This window comes from Esox lucius, chromosome 17, assembly GCF_011004845.1.
Source record: "Esox lucius isolate fEsoLuc1 chromosome 17, fEsoLuc1.pri, whole genome shotgun sequence".
Taxonomy (NCBI): domain Eukaryota; kingdom Metazoa; phylum Chordata; class Actinopteri; order Esociformes; family Esocidae; genus Esox; species Esox lucius.
In genome coordinates, this window is record NC_047585.1 from 45,337,609 (window position 1) to 45,360,852 (window position 23,244).

Here is a 23,244-nt window from a genome sequence, read left to right on the forward strand (position 1 = left end):
ATTATATTGTTTTAATTATTCTTTAGCTTTTATTTTCAGCTCTATCAACCACACTCAAACTTTAAATCATGTAGACATGCCAAACTCAGATTGCTGACAAACAGCTTTTGCTATAATGTATGCTTTTAAAACTAAGCTTTTTCTTCTGCCCAAAAATCTTCCATTCGCCTCAGTGGGAACGCCCACATTGATGTCATTCTACCCACTTAAACACTGTGACTTTTGACACAAATCAGTTGGATGAACCAAGTTGGATGGGAAGAGTTCACTTCCAGTGCTAATCAGCATTGCAAGCATAAATCGTTTTTACCACTAAAGAAAGAACAACATTTTTCAGTAAATAAACTACATTTCACTCTCAACTTGTAGAAACAACAAACCCCTTTCATAACAAGAACGCACATCGGACATTTCAAAGTTCTAATCTTCATCGGAAGCCTCTGTATCCACACACATCAAAGTTCTAATCTTCATCGGAAGCCTCTGTATCCACACACATCACCGGTCCTGCCGTGTTGGATGGATTGCTGACGGATCCTGCCGCATTCTTTGCTCGGACTCTAAATTCATAAACCTCACACTCATTCAGGTCCTCCACAGTATAGTGTGTGTCTGAAACGTTGGTTAAGTTGGCCTTTGTCCATTTGTCTTTTTCGTCCTCTTTCATCTCAATCAGATAGCCCGTGATCTTACTGCCGCCATCATAATTAGGCTTCAGCCATTCAAGTCTGATGGAAGTCTTTCTGATGTGTGTGATCCGGACATTGGTTGGAGGCTCTGCAGCAAAAAACAAAATAGAAGTACATACTGACTTTTGGGTTTGTTTTGTTTTTCACCTCATATCCCCTAGAGCACAACAAGACTAGACAACCTTGCCCGACAGTCACCCTGGGCCATTCATGAGCCAATCTGCAAGAACCCTGGGAACAGTCATTAGGCCAGGACAGGTTCAGGTAGGAGTCTGTCTTGCGTGACATCATCAGTTCTGCTGAATATCTCTGTGTTCTTGCTAGAGTTCCTTTTTATTTATTATTATTTTTTGCTTACCATATGGTTCTGCCGAATCTGCTGATGTAAGCCTATCGCACATATAATAGCATAATGGAAACCGGAAAAGATCTCCAGAAAGTAGATTTTAGGTTTAGCAGAGATTATGTAACGAGAGCTTGTCTTTGGTTTTTGGCTGTCATAGGTGGCATGACAATGGGTGTCTGCAGGGCTCACACTTTTTGCAGCATTTCTCTTGTTGGAGCCAAACAGTTAAAGCAACAAACTAATAATTACCTCAGTTAAACTAAGTGGCCTTTCAGAAACATGAAAGTATAAGTGGTTTTGCTGCACACCCATATAATGAAGATGGTGGAGAGAATGCCAAGAGTGTGCAAAGCTGTCAAAGCAAAGGGTGGCAACTTTGTAGCATCTGCAATTGGAAGGGTATCTGATGAAAAATGTTTTGGTTGCTACATGATCCCTTATGTATTCCTTCATAGTTTTGCCAGTACAGTCTAATATATTGCTTTGCAATCTTTATTTCCCTGAGCATGTGTGCCAAATAGGATCCTTTAGTTAAAAAAAGGCAAGATATATAAACATTTGCCTTTATAATGCCTCACTGTGGTCAATTGTAATGTTCTTGCATCATTTACCCAAAGGTGGAACTGAGATATTGCGTATGATCAACATATGTAAGAACAGACAGATATACAGAATTAAACTAACAATGTTAACTTACCACACGCATCAATTGCAAGTACAGCATCTGAAGCACTACTAAGGGGACCACATCCAGCTGCGTTTTCTGCTGCCACCTTGAATTCATAGATGAGGCCGGCGTTAATGTTTTGTACTTTGAAGTGGGCAGCACGAATGACACTTTTATTAACAGTCTGCCAGAGGATGCTGTTTTTGTCCTTCATCTGAAGGTGATATCCAACTATAGGTCTTCCCCCGTTTGAGACAGGCTCCACCCAGCTGACAGTGATGCTTTCTCTGGATACAGATGTTACAACAGGTGCTGATGGAGCATCAGGGACCGCTACAGTTGAAGAAGAAAAAAGTACATTTATACAGTATATATTACAGTATTCAGCCCCAGAATTTTTTTTTGAGAACACTGCACCTTATTCTTTCCTTTACAAAAAGGTTGTAAAGGAATGTTTTGAGTGAGGAACAGAAACTTTCAATTTGCAGTGGTCTCGTAATTTTAACCCTTCTGTTCCTCACACAAAACCTTTTTTGGAAAAGAAAAAAAAGGTGCAGTGGTCTCTTAATATTTTTCCAGAGCTGTATAATCATTCATTAATACATTCATATACAGATGCATCTCATAAAATTTGAATACTGTGCATCTTGATATGCCACATCTGTGAGGTGGATGGATTATCTCCGCAAAGGATAAGTGCTCACTAACACAGATTTAGATAGATTTGTGAACAATATTTGAGAGAAATATGCCTTTTGTGTACAAAGAGAGTCTTAGATTTTTTAGTTCAGCTCATGATAAATGGGGGCAAAAACAAAAGTGTTGTGTTTATAATTTTGTTCAGTTTATAAATTAGCTGATTAGAGCGCTTCTCAGGTCGACATTTCTGTATTATATATTTTTTATTCTAATATTTTGAGATACTGGATTTTGATTTCCATTAGCTATTAGCAGTTATCATCAAGATTAAAACAAAAAGTCTTGAAATGTTTCACTTTATGTGCAATTAATCTAGAATATATCAAGGTGTCACATTTGATTTAAACTTTTCCACGATATTCTAATTTTCTTAGATGCACCTGTATATATAAATAAATGACTTTGCAAAATTACAGTTACTGTCCCATTATTCAAAGACTTGCTGGAATTCCTGGTTGGAAGATTCCCCAAATCAGGGTGGAAAAAGCAGGATATCTGTATTTCATTTTTGGACAGGCAATTTGCAAAAAAAATTAAATACGAAAACATTTTAAAAGTGAAAAACTTACAGTAGTCCAGGTCGACTCGGACAGTTGCAGAGTCAACATATTCACTGATGCCATAGCGATTTTCAGCCCGGATTCTGAACTGGTACTCCAGACCAGTTTTTAGTTTCATGATTTTAATGGTGCATTTTACAACAGAGGAGGAGACCTCAGTCCAGTCTGCACTTGTTGTTTCTCGTTTGAGTATGATGTAATTTGTGATGGGGCTTCCGCCGTCGTAATGAGGAGGGTGCCAGGTCAGACTCAAACTGTCCTCTGTCACATCAGATATTTCAACAGGACCAAGTGGGGCACTTGGTCTATCCAAGACCACAATGTTCACAAAAGACCTAGAGGCACCACTGGAATTCGAGGCACAGATGTCGTACCTCCCTGCGTCAGTAGCTGTGCTCTCATGAAGATCAATAATAAGGCCACCAGGAACTAGAAAATAGTTTAATCTTGTGGTGGACTTCAGGACAACATCATCCTTTGAAAGAGAAACCTTTGGCGCGGGTTTGCCGGTGAGTTGAATCTCACACTTCAGGTTTGATCCTGCTCTGACAGAGACTGTATTGTTAGGGAACTTATTCATGTTTATCTCAGGGGGTTCTGTTGAAGGAAATGTCAGAAGTAAAATGAAGATTAAAATCAACATATTGATACAAACATAGTTACAGTTGTGCTCATAAGTTTGCATACCCTGGCAGAAATTGTGACATTTTTGCATTGTTTTTGAAAATAGGACTGATCATTAAAAAAAAAAAAAAGCCTTTTATTTAAGGATGGTGATCATATGAAGCCTTTTATTATCGCATAGTTTTTTTGGCTCCTTTTTAATCATAATGATAACATAAATCACCCAAATGGCCCTGATCAAAAGTTGACATACCCTTGAATGTTTGGCCTCGTTACAGACACGGTAACACACACAGGTTAAAATGGCAATTAAAGGTGAAATTCCCACACCTGTGGATTTTTATTAGCAATTAGTGTCTATGTATAAATAGTCAATGAGTTTGTTAGCTCTCACGTAATGAAATTTAGATAGAAAATAAAATCAAAAGCCTTGCAAATGCCAGTCAGTACTGTTCAATCACTTATTAAGAAGTGGAAAATTCAGGGATCACTTGAAACCAAGCCAAGGTCAAGTAAACCAAGAAAGATTTCAGCCAAAACTGCCAGAAGAATTGTTCAGGACACAAAGAAAAACCCACAGGTAACCTCAGGAGAAATACTTGTTGCTCTGGATAAAGACGGTGTGGTTGTTTCAAGGAGCACAATAAGACGATACTTGAACAAAAAAGAGCTGCATGGCTGAGTTGCCAGAAAGAAGCCTTTACCGCGCCAATGCCACACAAAAGCCCAGTTACAATATGCCCGACAACAACAAGGCCTATAGTGAACAGAATACCATCCCCACTGTGAAGCATGGTGGTGGCTCACTGATGTTTTCAGGGTGTGTCAGCTCTAAAGGCACAAGGAATCTTGAGAAGATTGATGGCAAGATGAAGCATGCTATCAGAAATTACTGGCAGAGAATTTGCATTCTTCTGCATGAAAGCTGCGCATGGGACACTCTTGGACTTTTCAGCATGACAATGACCCACAAGGCACAGGGCCAAGTTGACCATCCAGTGGATAAAGCAGAAAAAGGTGAAGGTTCTGGAGTGGACATCAGTCTCCTGATCGAGCCACTCTGGGGCGATCTCAAACGTGCAGTTCATGCAAGATGACCAAAGACTTTGCATGACCTGGAGGCATTTTGCCAAGACGAGTGGGCAGCTATGCCACCTGCAAGAATTCGGGGCCTCATGGACAACTACTACAAAAGACTGTATGCTGTCATTGATGCTAAAGGGGGCCATACACAGAACTAAGGGTATGCAGACTTTTGAGCACAACTGTATGTAGTCTTTATAATTTCAGATAGACCCTTTGTTTAGAGGATTTAAGATCCAAATGCAGAACTCTGTAATAATGTATTTAATAAACTACAGTATAAAGTATGTATTGCTCTATACTAAGACATTCTCTAATTTTATTCTTATGTGAATAGAGTAGGACTGGGAAAAAAACTCACCAAGCTGTCCTTTAACAAGGACAGGGTGAGACATTTCTGTTGGGTCACTGAATCCGGCATGGTTTTCAGCACGAACTCTGAAGAAGTATTCGGTAGCTTCCTTTAGGTCATTCACCACAAAGTGGACAGTCTTTGTGACACCAACTTTCACCCATTTATCCTGACCCTTCTCAAGGGCATCAACTCGATAACAGGTGATTCTGCTACCACCGTCACACTCAGGCTTGCCCCATGCAAGCGAAACACTTTCATTGGTGGTTTCTGTGACTAAGAACTTTGTTGGTGGGCTGGGTTTTTCTGAAATGAATAAGAATAAAGGTATTTAAAAACAAATTCAGTTAAAATCTATGGTATATGTTAAATGTAAATTGTAAGTTTCAGCTCTATTTTACCTGTAATCATTGTTCCATATTTCGTCTCAGCTGGAATGCCAACTCCATACTCGTTTTCAGCAGTGACTCTAAAATAGTACACACCACCTTCATGTAAATCAGATACTTTGTAGGTCAGACGAGGGCATCTATCTGTGACTCTAGTCCAACCCTTATTGCTTACTTCACGGATATCAACGTGGTAGTTTGTGACTGCAGCACCACCTTCATTTTCTGGGGTATCCCATGTCACTGTTGCAGAAGTCTTTGTAACCTCCTTGACTGCAACACGACATGGTGGACCAGGAGAGTCAAGAACCCTAATATTCAAAGTAAAAGCGACTTTTCCAGCAACATTTTGTAAAGTCACTGTATATTTTCCGGAGTCATCTCTTGTTGCTTCTTCCACTGTGATAGATGTAAATGTATCAGTGGTATGAATACTTGCCCTCACTCTCAGGTCAGTATCTGCCTTATCCCATGTAACATTAGGTATGGGCTTGCCCTTGAATGGCACAGTTAGATTGAATGAACTTCCGGATTTTACAAGAATAGTCTTTCGCAAGTCATTGCTTATATCAAACTCTGGTTTCTCTTCTCTGTCCTCAGCTACTTGTGGATCCGAAGGAGGGCTTGGATCACTGACACCAGTCTTGTTGATTGCTTTCACTACAAATACATATTCTGCTCCAGGTCTTAATCCAACAACCGTGAATTCAGTCTTTTCTGTGTTGTAAATACCAACAGACCAGTCTTCAAAATCAGTCCTCTTATATTCGACACAGTACCCTGTTACAGTAGCTCCTCCATCAAATAATGGTTTATTCCATGACAGAGTTATAGAAGTCTTGGTTGAGTCAATAACTTTGGGTTTAGCTGGTGGGGATGGCAGGAATTGGGTATTCTCTGCTTTTGTAAGTTTACAAGGAATGCTTGGGAGACTCAAGCCTGCAGAATTGTCTGCATAGACCCGGTACTCATATTCACATCCCTCACTGAGATTGGTTGCCTTGAACCGGAGGTCATAGACTGGCTTTTTGTTCACGCGTACCCAACGCATTTCTGATTTCTCTCGTTTCTCAATAACATAGCCAGAAATGCTGCTTCCACCGTCTGTTTCCGGCCTTTTCCAGCAGATAGTCATTGTCTCACTTGTTATGTTGGAGACTTCAACGTCTGTGGGAGCTGCAGGGATGGTGAATGGATCTCTGGCCTCGATGGGCTCACTCTCAAGGGCTTCCCCCTCTCCATATTCATTCACTGCCCTCACTCTGAAAATGTATTCACTCCCCTTACGCAGACTGGCCACCTTGCACGTTGTGGCCTTCACTTGTTCATATACTAAAGTCCAGTTGACACGGCTTGTTTCACATTTCTCCACGATATAGTGTGTAACTTCTGCACCACCGTTTTCTTGAGGTGGTTCCCAGTTCAAAGTGCATTTCTCTGCTGTAAGACCAGTGACTTCCAATGGCCCAGTGGATGGTCCAGGGCGGTCAAGGATTTTACATTTTACAGACAAGGACTTTGTACCAGCAACATTCTGTAGGGATACAATGTACTGGCCAGAGTCACTTCTGATCGTGTCTCTGACTATCAATGTGGTGATGCTGTGTGTTGAAGTGATCTCTACTCTTCCCTTGGCCATTATGCTTTTATTGTCCTTTGACCATGTAATGACTGGTCGTGGGCGCCCAGAAATATTTGCCTCAATTCTTAAAATATCTCCAGCTTTGACAACAACACATTTTTTAAACTTGTCATCCACAACAATACGAGGTAAAACCACATTGTCCTTGGCGGTGACAGCACCTGTGGACAGTGAGGGCTCACTGAGGACTCCAGCAGAGTTCTTTGCAATTACATGGAAGTCATATTGTACATCTTCAGTGAGATCCATAATTTCAAAACATGTTTCCAGGAGATTGTTGAAATTACACTTCAGCCAACAGCCATCAGGAAGCTCCCTGCATTCAACAATATAACCGGTCACCTTGGCTCCACCGTCATTCTCTGGCTTGGACCAAGAAAGGGAAACGGAAGATCTTGTGATGTCTGTGACTGTCAGGTTAACAGGAGGATCACATGGGTCTCTCGCAGCAACAGGCTCAGTGACGTTGCTGTAGGCTCCAATGCCAGCGAGATTCTCTGCAGAAATACGGAATTCATATAGCAAGCTTTCCTCAATCCGAGTGAGTTTGAATTCTGTTTCAGTTATTGGAAGCCTGTTGATCTTTGTCCAGCAAATACTGCTATGGTTTTTCATTTCCAGGTAATAACCGATGATTGGACTTCCACCATCACTGGCTGGTTCCTTCCATGCAAGCATCATGAAGGACTTTGCAGCCTTGGCAACATGGAGTGCAGTCGGAGGACCAGGAGTCTTAAAGGGGTACTGTGCAACAACCAAATCAGACTCAACTGCATGGCTCTTGCCATAGCGATTTTCAGCTACAATACGGAATTGATATTCAGTGCCTTGTGTCAAGCGGGGAACTTTAAATGATGTCCTGGCAACTGTGGCTGAAACAGTCTTCCACGTTGCACTGGTAGTATCCCTCTTCTCTACAACATAGTTGCTGATTTGACATCCTCCATCGTGAAGTGGGGGTTCCCAAGACAGGGAAATAGAGTCAGCACTCACTTCATCTATCCTAATTGCACCTATTGGGCCTGGTCTATCCAAGATGACAACAGCTATTATTGCTGATGTCTTGCCAACAGCATTGGTTAAACTAATTTCGTAGTTCCCTGAATCATCCGTGGTTGTGTTTCTTATAGTAAGTTTTGATGAATTGTTGGATGTTAAAATATTTACCCTTGTATCGTTCAATTCAGTGCCATATTTTTTCCATGAAGCCTCTGGTTGCGGTCTGCTTTTAAATGGAACATTAATCGTAAGAACATCTCCTGCCTTAATAATAAAATTTTTGGAAATTAAATCTATGATAGGTTTCACTGTATCATCCTTTACAACGACAGCCTCTGCCCATAATTTAGAATCAGTCATCTTTATTCCATCTTTGGTCTCAGCTGGAATACCAACTCCATAGTCATTTTCACCAATGACTCTAAAATAGTACACTGCTCCCTCTTGTAAGTCAGATACTTTGTAGGTCAGGCGAGGGCATCTATCTGTCAGCCTGGTCCATCCCTTGTTGTTCACCTCACGGATATCAACGTGGTAGTTTGTGACTGCAGCACCACCTTCATTTTCTGGGGTATCCCATGTCACTGTTGCAGAAGTCTTCATAACATCCTTGACCGAAACACAACACGGTGGACCAGGAGAGTCAAGAACCCTGACATTTAATGTAAAAGCGACTTTTCCAGCAACATTTTGTAAAGTCACTGTATATTTTCCAGAGTCATCTCTTGTTGCTTCTTCCACTGTGATAGATGTAAATGTATCAGTAGTATAAATACTTGCCCTCACTCTCAGGTCAGTATCTGCCTTATCCCATGTAACATTAGGTATGGGCTTGCCCTTGAATGGCACAGTTAGATTGAATGAACTTCCAGATTTTACAAGAATAGTCTTTCGCAAGTCATTGCTTATATTAAACTCTGGTTTCTCTTCTCTGTCCTCAGCTACTTGTGGATCCGAAGGAGGGCTTGGCTCACTGACACCAATCTTGTTGATTGCTTTTACTACAAATACATATTCTGCTCCAGGTCTTAGTCCAACAACCGTGAATTCAGTCTTTTCTGTGTTGTAAATACCAACAGACCAGTCCTCAAAATCAGTCCTCTTATATTCGACACAGTACCCTGTTACAGTAGCTCCTCCATCAAATAATGGTTTATTCCATGACAGAGTTACAGAAGTCTTGGTTGAGTCAATAATTTTGGGTTTAGCTGGTGGGGATGGCAGGAATTGGGGATCTACTGCTTTTGTAAGATTACAAGGAATGCTTGGGAGACTCAAGCCTGCAGAATTTTCTGCGTAGACTCTGTACTCATATTCACATCCCTCACTGAGATTGGTTGCCTTGAACCGGAGGTCATAGACTGGCTTTTTGTTCACGCGTACCCAACGCATTTCTGATTTCTCTCGTTTCTCAATAACATAGCCAGAAATGCTGCTTCCACCGTCTGTTTCCGGCCTTTTCCAGCAGATAGTCATTGCTTCACTTGTTATGTTGGAAACCTCAACATCTGTGGGAGCTGCAGGGACAGTGAATGGATCTCTGGCCTCGATGGGCTCACTCTCAAGGGCTTCCCCTTCTCCATATTCATTCACTGCCCTCACTCTGAAAATGTATTCACTCCCTTTACGCAGACTGGCCACCTTGCACGTTGTGGCCTTCAAGTTTTCATATACTAAAGTCCAGTTGACACGGCTTGTTTCACATTTCTCCACGATATAGTGTGCAATTTCTGCACCACTGTTTTCTTGAGGTGGTTCCCAGTTCAAAGTGCATTTCTCTGCTGTAAGACCAGTGACTTCCAATGGCCCAGTGGATGGTCCAGGGCGGTCAAGGATTTTACATTTTACAGACAAGGACTTTGTACCAGCAACATTCTGTAGGGATACAATGTACTGGCCAGAGTCACTTCTGATCGTGTCTCTGACTATCAATGTGGTGATGCTGTGTGTTGAAGTGATCTCTACTCTTCCCTTGGCCATAATGCCATCATTGTCCTTTGACCATGTAATGACTGGTCTTGGGCACCCAGAAATGTCTGCATCAATTCTTAAAGTATCTCCAGCTTTGACAACAACACATTTTTTAAACTTGTCATCCACAACAATACGAGGTAAAACCACATTGTCCTTGACGGTAACAGCACCTGTGGACAGTGAGGGCTCACTGAGGACTCCAGCAGAGTTCTTTGCAATTACATGGAAGTCATATTGTACATCTTCAGTGAGATCCATAATTTCAAAACATGTTTCCAGGAGATTGTTGAAATTACACTTCAGCCAACAGCCATCAGGAAGCTCCCTGCATTCAACAATATAACCGGTCACCTTGGCTCCACCGTCATTCTCTGGCTTGGACCAAGAAAGGGAAACGGAAGATCTTGTGATGTCTGTGACTGTCAGGTTAACAGGAGGATCACATGGGTCTCTCGCAGCAACAGGCTCAGTGACGTTGCTGTAGGCTCCAATGCCAGCGAGATTCTCGGCAGAAACACGGAATTCATAAAGTAACTTTTCCTCAATGCGAGTGACTTTGAAATCGGTTGCTGAAATAATTTGTCTATTGATCTTTGTCCAGCGAATACCGCTATAGTCCTTCATCTCCAGATGATAACCGATGACTGGACTTCCACCATCACTGACTGGTTCCTTCCATGCAACCATCATGAAGGACTTTGTGGCCTTGGCAACATGGAGTGCAGTTGGAGGACCAGGAGTCTTAAAGGGGTACTGTGCAACAACCAAATCAGACTCAACTGCATGGCTCTTGCCATAGCGGTTTTCAGCTGCAATACGGAATTGATATTCAGTGCCTTGTGTCAAGCGGGGAACTTTAAATGATGTCCTGGCAACTGTGGCTGAAACAGTCTTCCACGTTGCACTGGTAGTATCCCTCTTCTCTACAACATAGTTGCTGATTTGACATCCTCCACCGTTAAGTGGGGGTTCCCAAGACAGGGAAATGTAGTCAGCACTCACTTCATCTATCCTGATTGCACCTATTGGGCCTGGTTTATCCAAGATGACAACAGCTATTATTGCTGATGTCTTGCCAACAGCATTGGTTACACAAATCTCGTAGTTGCCTGAATCCTCCATGGCTGTGTTTCTTATAGTGAGTTTTGATGAACTTTTGGATGTTAGAATATTTACCCTAGTTTTCTCCTTCAATTCAATCCCATCTTTCGTCCATGTAGCCTCGGGTTCTGGTCTGCCTCTGAATGGAACATCAATCTTCAAATCATCTCCTGCCTTCACACTGAAAGTACTGGAAATTAAATCTATGATAGGTTTCATTGTAACATCCTTCACTACAACATACTCTGCCAGTACATTGGGTTCACTCTTGCCTGTTTCATTGACTGCACTAATCCTAAACGAGTACTCATCTTCCATTGAGAGTCCATCAATAGTTGCTTGCAATCCCCTTATCTCATTGCATACAGTCCAGCTATCTTTTCTCTTGGTTTGCATTTCCACTATGTAGCATTTGATCCTGCTACCACCATCATCGTCAGGCTTTTCCCATGAGAGACTCACACTGTTACGTGTAACATCTACTACCGTAACTTTACGAGGAGGCAAGGGGGCTTGGCACACCTTGACAGGATCTTGGGTTTCTGCTGGTAAACCCACACCAAGCTCATTTACAGCTAAAACACGGAAATAGTAAAGTCCCCCCTCTATAAGGTTATCAATCCTCATTCTGTTCTTTACACAGTCATCTGAAACAGTGGTAAAGACCCGTCTTTGAGCCTCTCGCTTTTCCACAATGTAATGTGTGATCTTAACTCCTCCAACAATGAGGGGGGGCTTCCAGCATAGTGAAACAGAATTTCTTGTGATGTCGTTGACTTCCAAGCTCTCGGGTGCACTTGGGGAGTCCAAAACTCTGACGTTAATGAATGCTGACTTGGTGCCGCTGATGTTTTCGAGAGTCAACAAATACTTGCCAGTGTCAAATCGGTTTACACTGTTGATGACGAGGACAGTGTAGGAGCTTGTGACCTCAATCTCTGCATGCTCACTAAGAGGACCATCCACCTTTGACCACTTGACTTCAGGTTCAGGTCTTCCTCTGATTGTGACAAACAAGCGAAGTGTTGCACAGGCTCGAACTGAGACCACTTTTCTAAGATCTGAATCAAGTTCAATCTCAGGGGCCTCGAGTCTTTCCGATGTAACCACGTTGCCTGGGATGTCCGATGGCTCCCCGGCTCCTTCAGCGTTAATTGCACGGATGCGGAAATTGTATTGTTCATTTTCCTTCAGTTTTTTTACAGTGAAGTGTGTTTCTTCAACACCTGTCGGGGGTGTGCAGGTTTTCCACTCTTCTTCTGCTGCTTCTTTCACCTCAACAGCATATCCTGTAATGGGCGCCCCACAGTCATGAATGGGTTTTGTCCATGCGAGGGATACGGATGTGGTGGAGTGATCTGTCACCCTAGGGTTGTAGGGAGGACCTGGAGGGTATATGGGATCACATGCTTTGATGTATCCCGTTGGTTCACTTGGCACTCCCACACCAGCAGAGTTCTCAGCAGATACTCTGAACTCATAGGAGTGTCCCTCGGTAAGTCCAGTGCATCTGAATCTGGTGTCAGTAAGTCTTCTCTTGTTACACTTTGTCCATCTAATGCCTTCTTTATCACGTTTCTCCATGATATATCCATCAATTTCTGAGCCACCATCATCTTCCGGACGTTTCCATGTCAGGACCATCGAGTCACTCGTTATTGCACTTGCCTCAGGTTTTGATGGACAGCTGGGCGGCTTGAAAGGACAGCACGCCGTAACCGGTTCTGACTCAAGAGGTTCCCCCATGCCAAACTTATTCACCGCCTTAACTCTGAAGACATATTCTGTACCAGGCACAAGTTTAGTCACTTTGTAGCTGACTGCTTGGATCTCAGGTTCAACTACAGTCCATGACACTCGGTTGGTTACCCTCTTCTCAAGGATATAATGCAACACACTGGCCCCGCCGTCATGCAGTGGATGACTCCAGTGAAGCGTGACTTTCTCTGCAGTCACGCCAGTTATCCTCACTGGACCGTCAGGTGGACCTGGTCTGTCAAGAACCTTGACATTGACCGGCATATCTTTCTTACCGGCAACATTGCTTAGACTAAGGACAAACTGACCACTGTCAACTCTGATGCAGTCTTTAACTGTTAGAACTGTGTGTTCAAATGTTTTTACAACCTCCATTCTTGGGGTGGTCATGTCAATTTCTTTTCCATCTTTCAACCACTTGACTCTGGGCAGTGGTGTCCCGAAAATCTCTGCATCGATAACAAATGTTTCACCAGCTCGGACAACAACCCCATCCTTAAACTTCGGATCTATCGATGCTGTTGGTGCCTCGATTTCCATGCTGGCCCTTATCATGGATGATATAAATGAAGTACTAGATGCAAGAGGATGACTGGATGTGTGTTAGAGAGAAAGACAGAGAGAGAGGGAAATAAGAGTGGCGATATGAAAATCAGATGCAATACATGAATATAACCTATTGCTTTTCTACAATGAGTCGCATATCTGTAAAATGTATTCAGTAGAGTTCTGGTGTTTCAAGTGTAGCCCTTGCCTATTTATTAAGTCAAGGGTTGGCAAGGCCTTGTGTCACTTAGTGGTTATTCCATGACAACTACATGTATAAATCTAAAGAAACATTTGTAGTTTTTTTATCCTTTTAACTTTCCAGTTTACCACCACCCCCCACTTTTGTCTCAGGTAAAACGTAATTTTGTATTTTATTTTGTATTTTGTTTATTATTATATTGTTATCCATTTATTTAATTACATTTGTTTTACTGTAACAATTATAGAGAATTAAGAGTAGGCTTATATTAGGATAGACCATCCAGTAGCCCCTACGAGGAAGTGTGCAATGAGGCAGCCTCCTTTAGCGAAGTGGAATCCCTTAAGATGCCATCTTTTTTTGGAGCATGCACAATTTCACACAAAATGATGCATAGGCGTGCATAAGGATTTGTTTTTTGTTTGGATCTAATTTCAATATGTGACACAAATCATTTCTGAATTTTAATGCTAAATTTTCGATCATGTCTATTTCTTCTAATAAACGATAGGAGGAATTTTTTTATTAGAATTTGACACTTATTAATTAACAGTGGACCATTAATTGTATCGCTCAGCTCATGAGTGTGTTCCGAAGTTGATGAATTTTTTAACCCACTAGCCACTCTCTGGAATTCACCCTGGGCGTTTCTTCAGCCACAAGTAAACATGGGCGGCAACCTAAGCAAGTATGTAGTGGATAGAGGGCGGTTCAGGATTCGCAGGGAGGCAGCATCATTTAACACTCGCTCGAAGGGACCACCGGAGGACCTGATGAGCCCCTGCACCCTTTATAATCTTCACTCCCAAAGTTTAGGAACACTTGTGCATAATAGCAGAGGCGCACGTAAACGGCCAAATGGAGGGCAGAGGGTAGAAGGGAGGGGTCCATTTTGGATTTAGCAACCTTTCACTGTGCCACTCAGGAGACATATTCCAATGTCTAACCAGTCATAACAGCCACATTCTTCCTTCACACACTCATAAGAAACAAACACTTTGTTTATATAATGCAGTGTGTAACGAAGAGGCAACATTCTAATGCAACCCACAAGAAAAGAATAGCCTATAACACAAATGTATTTGGACGTTTTGTATGCATTTTTTTCTTGCTACATATGAATACCTTGTTTTGCCTAATTTAATGTGGATCGAGATTACATAAAATATGGGGTGAGTGTCTTTAAACGCCTTATGAGTTATTTACATGCATGACAGTTACATGACATCAAGTACAATTTTGAGTAATGTTTTTAAATAATCTAACTAGTGGTAAAAAATGTAAACACTAGGAATTTCCACCACATTGAATAGGTCATTAACAGTAAGTCCTTCATTGGGGGATCACAAAGAGGTATTTTCATATTACACAAACAACGACGGGATGTTGCACCGTTCTCCGATTGGTTGTTCGACTTGTCATTTAAACGGTTTATTGCATCACCTTTCCTCCGAAACCCGCGTTCATTGGCTTGACTGATACATTTCCCTACATGGTCAAACAGATTTCGCAATACCTCTAGCAGCTCTTCTTGTTCTAAACAAAAACAGAGTCAACCAACGAACTTATATGGTCAGTGAAAACGGATATTGCTCTAACTCCTTGTACTTTTATAGGTGATTGAAAGCAACTAAAATAGAACGAGGTAAGTCGTTGATTTAGTATGTTTTCAAGTCGTTTTCTGTCGAAAAGAAGGCTATGTGGCTAGGCTAAATGGAATCCACAAGCTATTCGGTTGTGCTAAGTTACACAACAACAGTGACCAGGCATGCACGATGGTTAAACCAAAGCTTGGTTGTATTCCTCAAACTACTGTTCAATCAAATGTGTTTAAAGATGTGTATGTATTAGCGTTCGAAGTGTTGTTTAGACGTTATCTACTGTAACTTGCAACATATATTTGGGAAATGGATGTTAACTAGCCTGCTAATGTTAGCTAGTAAGCGAAGCTCCACGCCTCCTCTGACCTATTGCCTAATCACTTTAGTTTTGTATTTTGTTATACAACGTATTGTTAGTGTTATGTAAAACTTTGTGTTAGTGTTTAGTGAACTAACCAGTACATATTTGATCTTAAATCGGCCGTTTCGCTTACCACTGCATGACTACGGAGTTCCCCTCGCCAGTGGCACAAAGAGTATCTGCCATGTATGGAGGGAGCTATGCGATGATGCAATCGCTGGCAACATTGTAACGCTAGCAGCTGAACAGACTGAGGGAGATAGATGTTGCCACATATACACCGTCGACTAGTTACTTTGGAATTCAGTGTGACCCTATCAGAAAAGGATATTCCCTATCCCTAAAGGAAAATACCAGACACGTGACGATAACGTATGCCTGTTTGGGAGCTAATATTAAATTAAATGCACGTTTAGGGGGTGTGACGGCCACATGCGCACCTTGTAATAAACACTGATTTGTTTACGTATACATTCCTTCGTGTAACTTATGTTCTGTATTGTACATCAAATAGATTTTTTGTGTGCGCTTAACCGCCAAGCCTGTCATTTTGAAATTAACTGTTTTGTTGTGTTCTTAAGCTAGGCACTTAACCCTAAGAGCTTGCATAAGAGGCTCTGAATAAGAGCATCTGATAAATGACCAGCGTTACTGTGGTCTTGTTGATGTAGGTGATCTATCCATGCGGTTGATTTTTCACCGTGCAGGATTCCAGACCAAAAACGTCGGCATCCGTCACCCATTTTCTATCGGTTGCTAGGTTGTCCGTTACTTTTTATTTTTGAGTAGCATTTGTGTTTGAAAGAAAAATATGCCTTTCACCGTGATTCATTTAAATAGTTGGCTAATGTGCATTTGAGCAACAACATTAAAAAAAGAACATGACAGTGCTGGTCCATCTTTGGCCGTCAGCTGCTGTGTGAGCGCGCTCCCTCTCCGCTGTCAGCTGCTGTGTGAGTGCACTCTCTCTCTACTGCACACGGGCGAGAAAGCGTCATGCCATGTAATAAGCGTATATACTGCTCCGGAAAAAAAATATGGGACCACTGCACCTTTTTCTTTCCTTTCCAAAAAAGTCGAAAGGAAAGTTTTGAGTGAGGAACAGAAGGGTTCAAATTAAGAGACCACTGCAAATTGAACGCTTCTGTTCCTCACTCAAAACCTTCCTTTTCAACTTTTTTGGAAAGGAAAGAAAAAGGTGCAGTGGTCTTTTTTTTTTTTTTTTTTTACCTTTACTCAAAATGCAGAAAAAAGTTTTGAAAGTGACTAGCTTACTGTTTTTTTTTTATAGTTATATATTTTTTTTTTACACATCATGGCTTTTTGTTTATAATTTATGTATCTGCTCACAATTTTCATATTATCACTTCACAACCAAAGTAGATTGTAGAATATGGTGTTAATACACCTGCAAAGCTGTGTTGCTCATGAAATATCCGGTATATATCTAGTGCTGAATACTGTCGAGCATTACGTTTACTGATCAATCTATTATGTCCGTTTAGAGTTTACATTATAGTTTAATATTTTGAGATCCACTTTCATTGAATAGGCTGTTATAAAGTTTGTCATCAAAACTTTGCATCCAGTTCACTGATATCAGTGATCCATTCAGTGGATGTCTTAGATTATATCACTTATAATTTATTGTAGGCTACTAGCGCTATAAAAAAAAAAAAAGATCCCTAGTGTTCATCTTAGCTAGCCTACTGTCTGTGAAGTGGCTACATCTTTTGAGAGCAGTTCAGAGGCAGATGTTTAATTCCAAAGAGCAATGTGTGACACTGCTGTATAATTTCACCCTACACTGTTAATGTAGACCAATGCATCTTGTCCCCCTCAGACCCCTTTGCCCCAGTGGAGAGAAGCCCAGTTCAGTTCACCCCCAACCCATTCCTCCTGAGGGCCACCCAAACCAGTACGCCGGTCATAGCGGTCGCACAGTGGGACTGGTGGTCATTGGATCCAACCCAAATGAGCAGGCCGTCGCAGCAGAAGCCCAGCACAGACCAGAACGGGGTGACCGTCAGTGTGATCCAGAGCCAGGCCCAGGTCCATGCCCACACGGCCGGGACAGCATCAGCAGCTTCGCTATCCGGGCCAGGAGGAGGGTTGGATCAGGTGCAGCTAGTCCCTGTGACCGCTGCGCGGGGAGCCCGAGGACCGGGAGGCAAGGCCACCGCGCCCAGCAAGATGAAGAAGACGTCGGGGGACAAGGACAGTGACGAGTACCGCCAGCGGCGGGAGCGCAACAACCTGGCGGTGAAGAAGAGCAGGATGCGCTCCAAGCAGAAGGCCCAGGACACGCAGCAGCGCGTCAATGAGCTGAAGGAGGAGAATGAGAGGCTGGAGGCCAAGATCAAGCTCCTCAGCAAGGAGCTCTCTGTCCTCAAGGACCTCTTCCTGGAGCACGCCCACAACCTGGCCGATAACGTCCAACCGCCTGGCGCCGAGGGGGCCAGCCCCGCCCAGAATAACAACAACAACATCATCAACAACAATGGGGCGTGCAACAACAACAGCCAATGAGGGGTGACTGGGGATGCCTCCATTCTGAGGGCTTCCAAAATTGCACTCTGTTCCCTCCACAGAGTCCCATGGGCACTGGTTGTGTTTACCACACCAGAAAGGGAACAGGGTGCTACTTTGGAACTCGCCCAGTGTGATAACTGATGATAGCTCGCCACTGCTTCTTAACCGTATGGGGGTTCCTTCCTCTTGCTGTCACTTTTCCTCACGGAGGTGAGGTGACCTCTACTGTCAGAGATTTCACTGTTGTCTTGGTGCGTTCAGATTTGTTCACATGAGATTTTTGAGTTTGAGGTCAGAGAAGCCCCCTCTCCCTTGATCATTTGTTTGCATTTCTGAGACCTATTGTGTTGATTCACAACAGTAGTTCTGTTTATATGATATGTAAAACAAAAAAAATATTTTAAATTTTTTATTTGAGCTTTTGTTGAAAACTGTTGAACTAGCCAAATATGTGGTTGGGATTTAGAATTGTAATTACATTCACTACATTCAAATTAATCAGAATGAGGTATGTTTGCTCCATTTTGTTTGTGGTCTGTTGGTGTCAGTTATGCACACTTTGTTAATGTTTGTCTCCCAGTTTTACAACTTCTCTAATTAGCTCTTTCGAGTAGAAGCCGAGTATAGAAATAGAATTTTACGGGTGTAATCCTAATTTAAGATTAGCACGCTTTAGGCAGATTATTCTTTATGGACTTCAATGGGAGCTCTGTGTTATAGCTAAAGTTATGCACACAGATCTTAAGTCAGACATGGACCCTGAACTACACTCTTGTACTTATTTACCCAGAGTTCCACACTGGCCTCAGAATAGCAAGTTTGGCTCAGTTTACACAGGCACCCCAATTGTGATCTTTTATCTGCTTTATTGGACCAATTTGATCAGGTTGTTGGCCAATAAGTGGACAGATATCCAAATCGGGGTTCATGTGTAAACGCCACCTCGAAAGGCCAGACGGTCTGCATTCCCAGTGGCACCCTATTCCTTAACGGAGTGCACTACTAACACCAGCCATGTAGACTTTGGTCAGAAGCAGTGCACAGGGAGTAGCTTGCCGTTTGGAGATAAAGGCTTCCTCCGAAAGCCAGAGGGAGGTTTTGCCCGTGCTAAGGAGTGCCCAGACTAGACACCCTAGACTATCGCGCTCTTGTATGGGATTAAACTCCAGACTTTTCAGATGGCGTCACAAGCCACTGCTAAATCGAAGTTAAGCCTCTCTCCTAACCAAGCCTAAAACCTAGAGAGACGGATTGAAGGGCTCATTGTGCTGCCGTTCTGTCTGTCTGGGCGTTGTTGGACGCTAAATTAACTCCTAATGAGCCCGGCTAGCTACGGCAGAGCCTGGCATGTCGGCTCCGGTCGGCAGAGGTGTCCGACCCGAGTCAGCCAGCACGCGGGTATCAGAATGTACATAAAGACATCCAGACAGTGATTGTGTTGTTGTGAGTCAGACTTGGTAATTATCCAGCTTCACAGGGATAATGATGATTTTTACCATAGGATTAGATTGTCTTCTCTGAAACAAAACTCTATGTAATGACGACAATGTGTGTGTTTAGGCCAGGGGAGTTGGCTTGTTTTCTGTTGATTGTTTGTGATAATAATGTGAATCCCAAATGGCCCCCTGTTCTCCGTTTAGAGCCTTGCTCTTGGCCAGGTCTCTGGTCACCAGGATTGCGCTGGAGTAGTGTCATTTGGGATCCACACTGACTTCTGTACCTCAGGCTATCAGTATAACCACACCAAACAGGGCCTTTTCTTTCTCTATGAGTGTGTGACCTCTGAAGCGTCTTTTCACAAGTTTTTAAAAATATATATTGTTCTTAATTTTTCTACGACTTGGATTCAAAAAGCAGCATGATAGAAAAATTGTTTGCATGGGGAAGCACTGTTGAAATATGTTATTTTGCACTACGAAAGAGAACAATAGCAAACTTGGCATATTGAAACTATTCTCTTTAGCATGCTCACTGTTGTGGACAGAAAATTACACAACATTTAAAATTATCGCTTAGTTCAGTAGAGACATGTTTTCATTACTAGTTAAAAGAGGAATTTGATAATATTTCCATTAATATTTGCTTTGGTATGAATGTTGCTGGGCAGCATTTTCTCTTTTAGTTGTGACTTGCTTGTTTTTATAAGATTATATTTGGGTAACGTGCATTGTAAATAAAATTGAGTACAAACTTTATACCATGTGAGTCCTCAATGTTTGATTAAAATATTAAACACACAGTCCTACTTACTAAATCTGAGTTTTATTTGCAATATTATGTTTTCATGAAACACAAGGGATTGGTTTGCTTTAAAGGTTGACTGTGACAGATAAGGTAGATCTTTGTGATAAAAGATGGCAGCGGACCTAGAAGTCAGCATATTGAAATGTGTTCCTTCAAACTAGCACAGCAGGTTCAGTAGCCAATGTTCTAGTTTCTGGCTTGATTAATATTTTACCAGCAGTAGGCTATAGCCCGGTTCCAAACCAAACAATAACCCAGCATGAAATTGATGAGCAATCAGAAAAGGACAACTCTGTGACATCAGTCGATAAGAATGACAATACAGATGGAACAAAATGCCCAGCGGGACCATCGCGCGCGCGTGTGCACGGGCTTGGACTGAAACCTTCATGATCCAAGGGGCTCTTGCCCAGTAGTGCACTGTCTTAAAGGGTGCCATTCGGGACACCGCCAGGTCTGATCTAGTCGCGGTGAGTCAGTGTTCAGTCAGAATGAGTCACTGTTCCAACCTGTGCTCGGTAAACAAACGCTCTGTGTGGAGAGACCGGGCCTGGCTTTGTTCAGCAAGGCCTTTGATTAGCGCGGCCTTCATTCCGTCACTAGGTGAGCGCGGAGCCAAGTTCTAATTCGGTCTGCTTGCTCTGAAGCCCGAGTCAACGAACAGCTTATTTAAGGCCTCGGTAAACACAGGGAGGGAACCGGGTGGAGCTAGCGTGTGTGAGGCAGGACAATGGTACCACTTCAAGGTTTAGTCAGTGTTTCCCGTGGACCAATGACGTCTAAGGTGAAGTCATGTGAGATGTCCCTGGCTGTGCCATCAGGCTGTGTTTGGGGTTCATTGGTGTCTTTCAAAGTTGAGCCTTCTATATCACGGCAAGAAATTCAAACAAAAAGTCTCATTTATCAGACGTTTGAACTACTTTATATGCACCAGGAGTCTCATTTATGAATCGCACCTGCACTCATAATCACTTCTGTGCAAAATATGGGATTTATCAATGTGAATGTTGGCATTATGAATTCGTTGTCTTTCCCTGGTGAATTAATTCAACATTCCTTAACAGGCTACGGTATTCCATGTAATTTGACTGTGTCAGTAAGGTTGGGATAATAATAGTGCAAATACTGTAGACATGTACAACCACTGATGAATTATTATAATGAACTGAGATAACAGGACATGACATGGGAGGCTGATCCTCTCGTGGAAGATTACCAGACACTGAATTCCAGAGAGGACCTATGTACAGGAAGTATAGTGGCTGAGCAGACATTGATTTTGCAGAAATAAACACACAAAAAAACACACATATACATCATCAAGCCAAATTCCAATGTGTTTGTGGGAAGGATCATGTTGACAACAGTAACGTCCATTATAGCGCTAACCTAAGATCCACAAAGGAATTTTGCAGGAATTGAAAACATGAGAGGGAGAACTGAGTACAGATCAGCATAAAAATGATTCCCACTCCATCCCATTACAACAGCCCAGGCACGGTTCCTCGGGGGGCAAAAAGGGGCATTGCACCCTCAGGTATGCAGATTGTGCTCCCTCAGTTACGTTTCCCCATGTACATAGCCCATGTATATGAGTTTGGCCCGGTCCCATCGTCACAGCCAACATGTTGCGATCATCATAGACCAACGAGTTTCGATCGCCTTTACAAGCTTATATAGCTCCGGACAAAATTAAGGGACCACAGCACCTTGTTCTTTCCTTTCCAAAAAAGTCGAAAAGGAAGGTTTTGAGTGAGGAACAGAAGGGTTCAAATTAAGAGACCGCTGCAAATTGAGCGCTTCTGTTCTTCACTCAAAACATTCATTTTCAACTCATTTATACAAAATGCCCCCTCAGTCATGCCATCTGGCGCCGGCCCTGCAACAGCCTGAGTTGTATCGCTGAAACCAGAAGCAGCTGTTCATGGCCACGCCCATGTAGATTTCTTCAGCAGAACTTTTGCGATCATCAGTACGGAAGGCCTTTGACCGTGGAATAAAGGTCAACTCAGGCATTTTTATCAGTAATATATCCAGATTCCAGCACTAGTAGTTGTGACAGCGAGTTGAACGTTCTTCTCCTCCCTCGTGTCACGTGCCGAAGGCGGGGCTAGAAAGTCAGATTGTTTCAAGAGTTCAAGAATCAGGGGGATTATTGGTCTTTATTAGGCAGGTAACTAATGCTTTGAGTGTCTGTGTAACTAACCCCATACAGGTTCCAACACTGGACTGGGGATCTGGGGATGTATTCATGAAGAGTGTCAGCCAAAGAGCTGATCTAGAATCAGTTTAAGCTTTTAGGTTCACAAACTGTTGACCCCAAGGCACATTTTAAAGTATTTTGTATCATATCCTCTATTAAAAACACAATCTTAATTTCCTTTAATTTTAAGGACTTGGGATAGAATCTTCACATCATCAGTGCCAATTTTCTCAATGCTTTATTCATAATAAAAGATGCTTAATCATTAATCAAATGATCACTCACAAAATAAAAGTATTTTTTAGGAAGTCGTTGCAGTGTTTACTCACGAGTTATCATGAAAACATTTTAATGCAAAAAGCAATAATATACATAATTGCATAATTTTAAATGATAATAATCCCAATAGTACTATTGTAATCTAATTAATAATAATATCATTATTGACAGTAGTCATTGACCTGAGATCTATACTACGTACCTGTTATTATTTAATTGTAACATGTGCTCCATCTGTACACAGCCCCACCTATACGTAGCCCCACCTATACGTAGCTCCACCTATATGAAGCCCCACCTATACGTAGCTCCACTTATATGCAGCCCCACCTATACGTAGCTCCACCTATATGAAGCCCCACCTATATACGTAGCCCCACCTATACGTAGCTC

General features: G+C 42.3%; 2 protein-coding genes across 3 annotated transcripts; one reads left to right on the forward strand and one right to left on the reverse strand.

Annotated features, from left to right (window-relative positions):
- Nucleotides 1-6: 6 nt before the first annotated feature.
- LOC105030625 (titin) lies at nt 7-16,165 on the reverse strand. The gene is made up of 6 exons (XM_013138024.4): nt 15,727-16,165; nt 5,422-13,475; nt 5,030-5,326; nt 2,971-3,558; nt 1,733-2,035; nt 7-777 (listed from the first exon to the last, which is right to left on the reverse strand). The coding sequence occupies exons 1-6, from the start codon at nt 15,777-15,779 to the stop codon at nt 464-466; spliced, it is 9,609 nt and encodes a 3,202-aa protein (XP_012993478.3). The 5' UTR covers nt 15,780-16,165; the 3' UTR covers nt 7-463.
- cebpg (CCAAT enhancer binding protein gamma) lies at nt 15,096-20,320 on the forward strand. Of its 2 annotated transcripts, none has more exons than XM_010904600.3 (2): nt 15,096-15,276; nt 17,437-20,320. In XM_010904600.3, exon 2 carries the CDS (start codon nt 17,568-17,570, stop codon nt 18,120-18,122), a length of 555 nt encoding a protein of 184 aa, XP_010902902.1. In that variant the 5' UTR covers nt 15,096-15,276; nt 17,437-17,567; the 3' UTR covers nt 18,123-20,320. The 2 variants fall into 2 exon arrangements, with proteins under 2 accessions (XP_010902902.1, XP_010902903.1); XM_010904601.2 differs by having other exon boundaries at nt 15,096-15,203.
- Nucleotides 20,321-23,244: the final 2,924 nt, after the last annotated feature.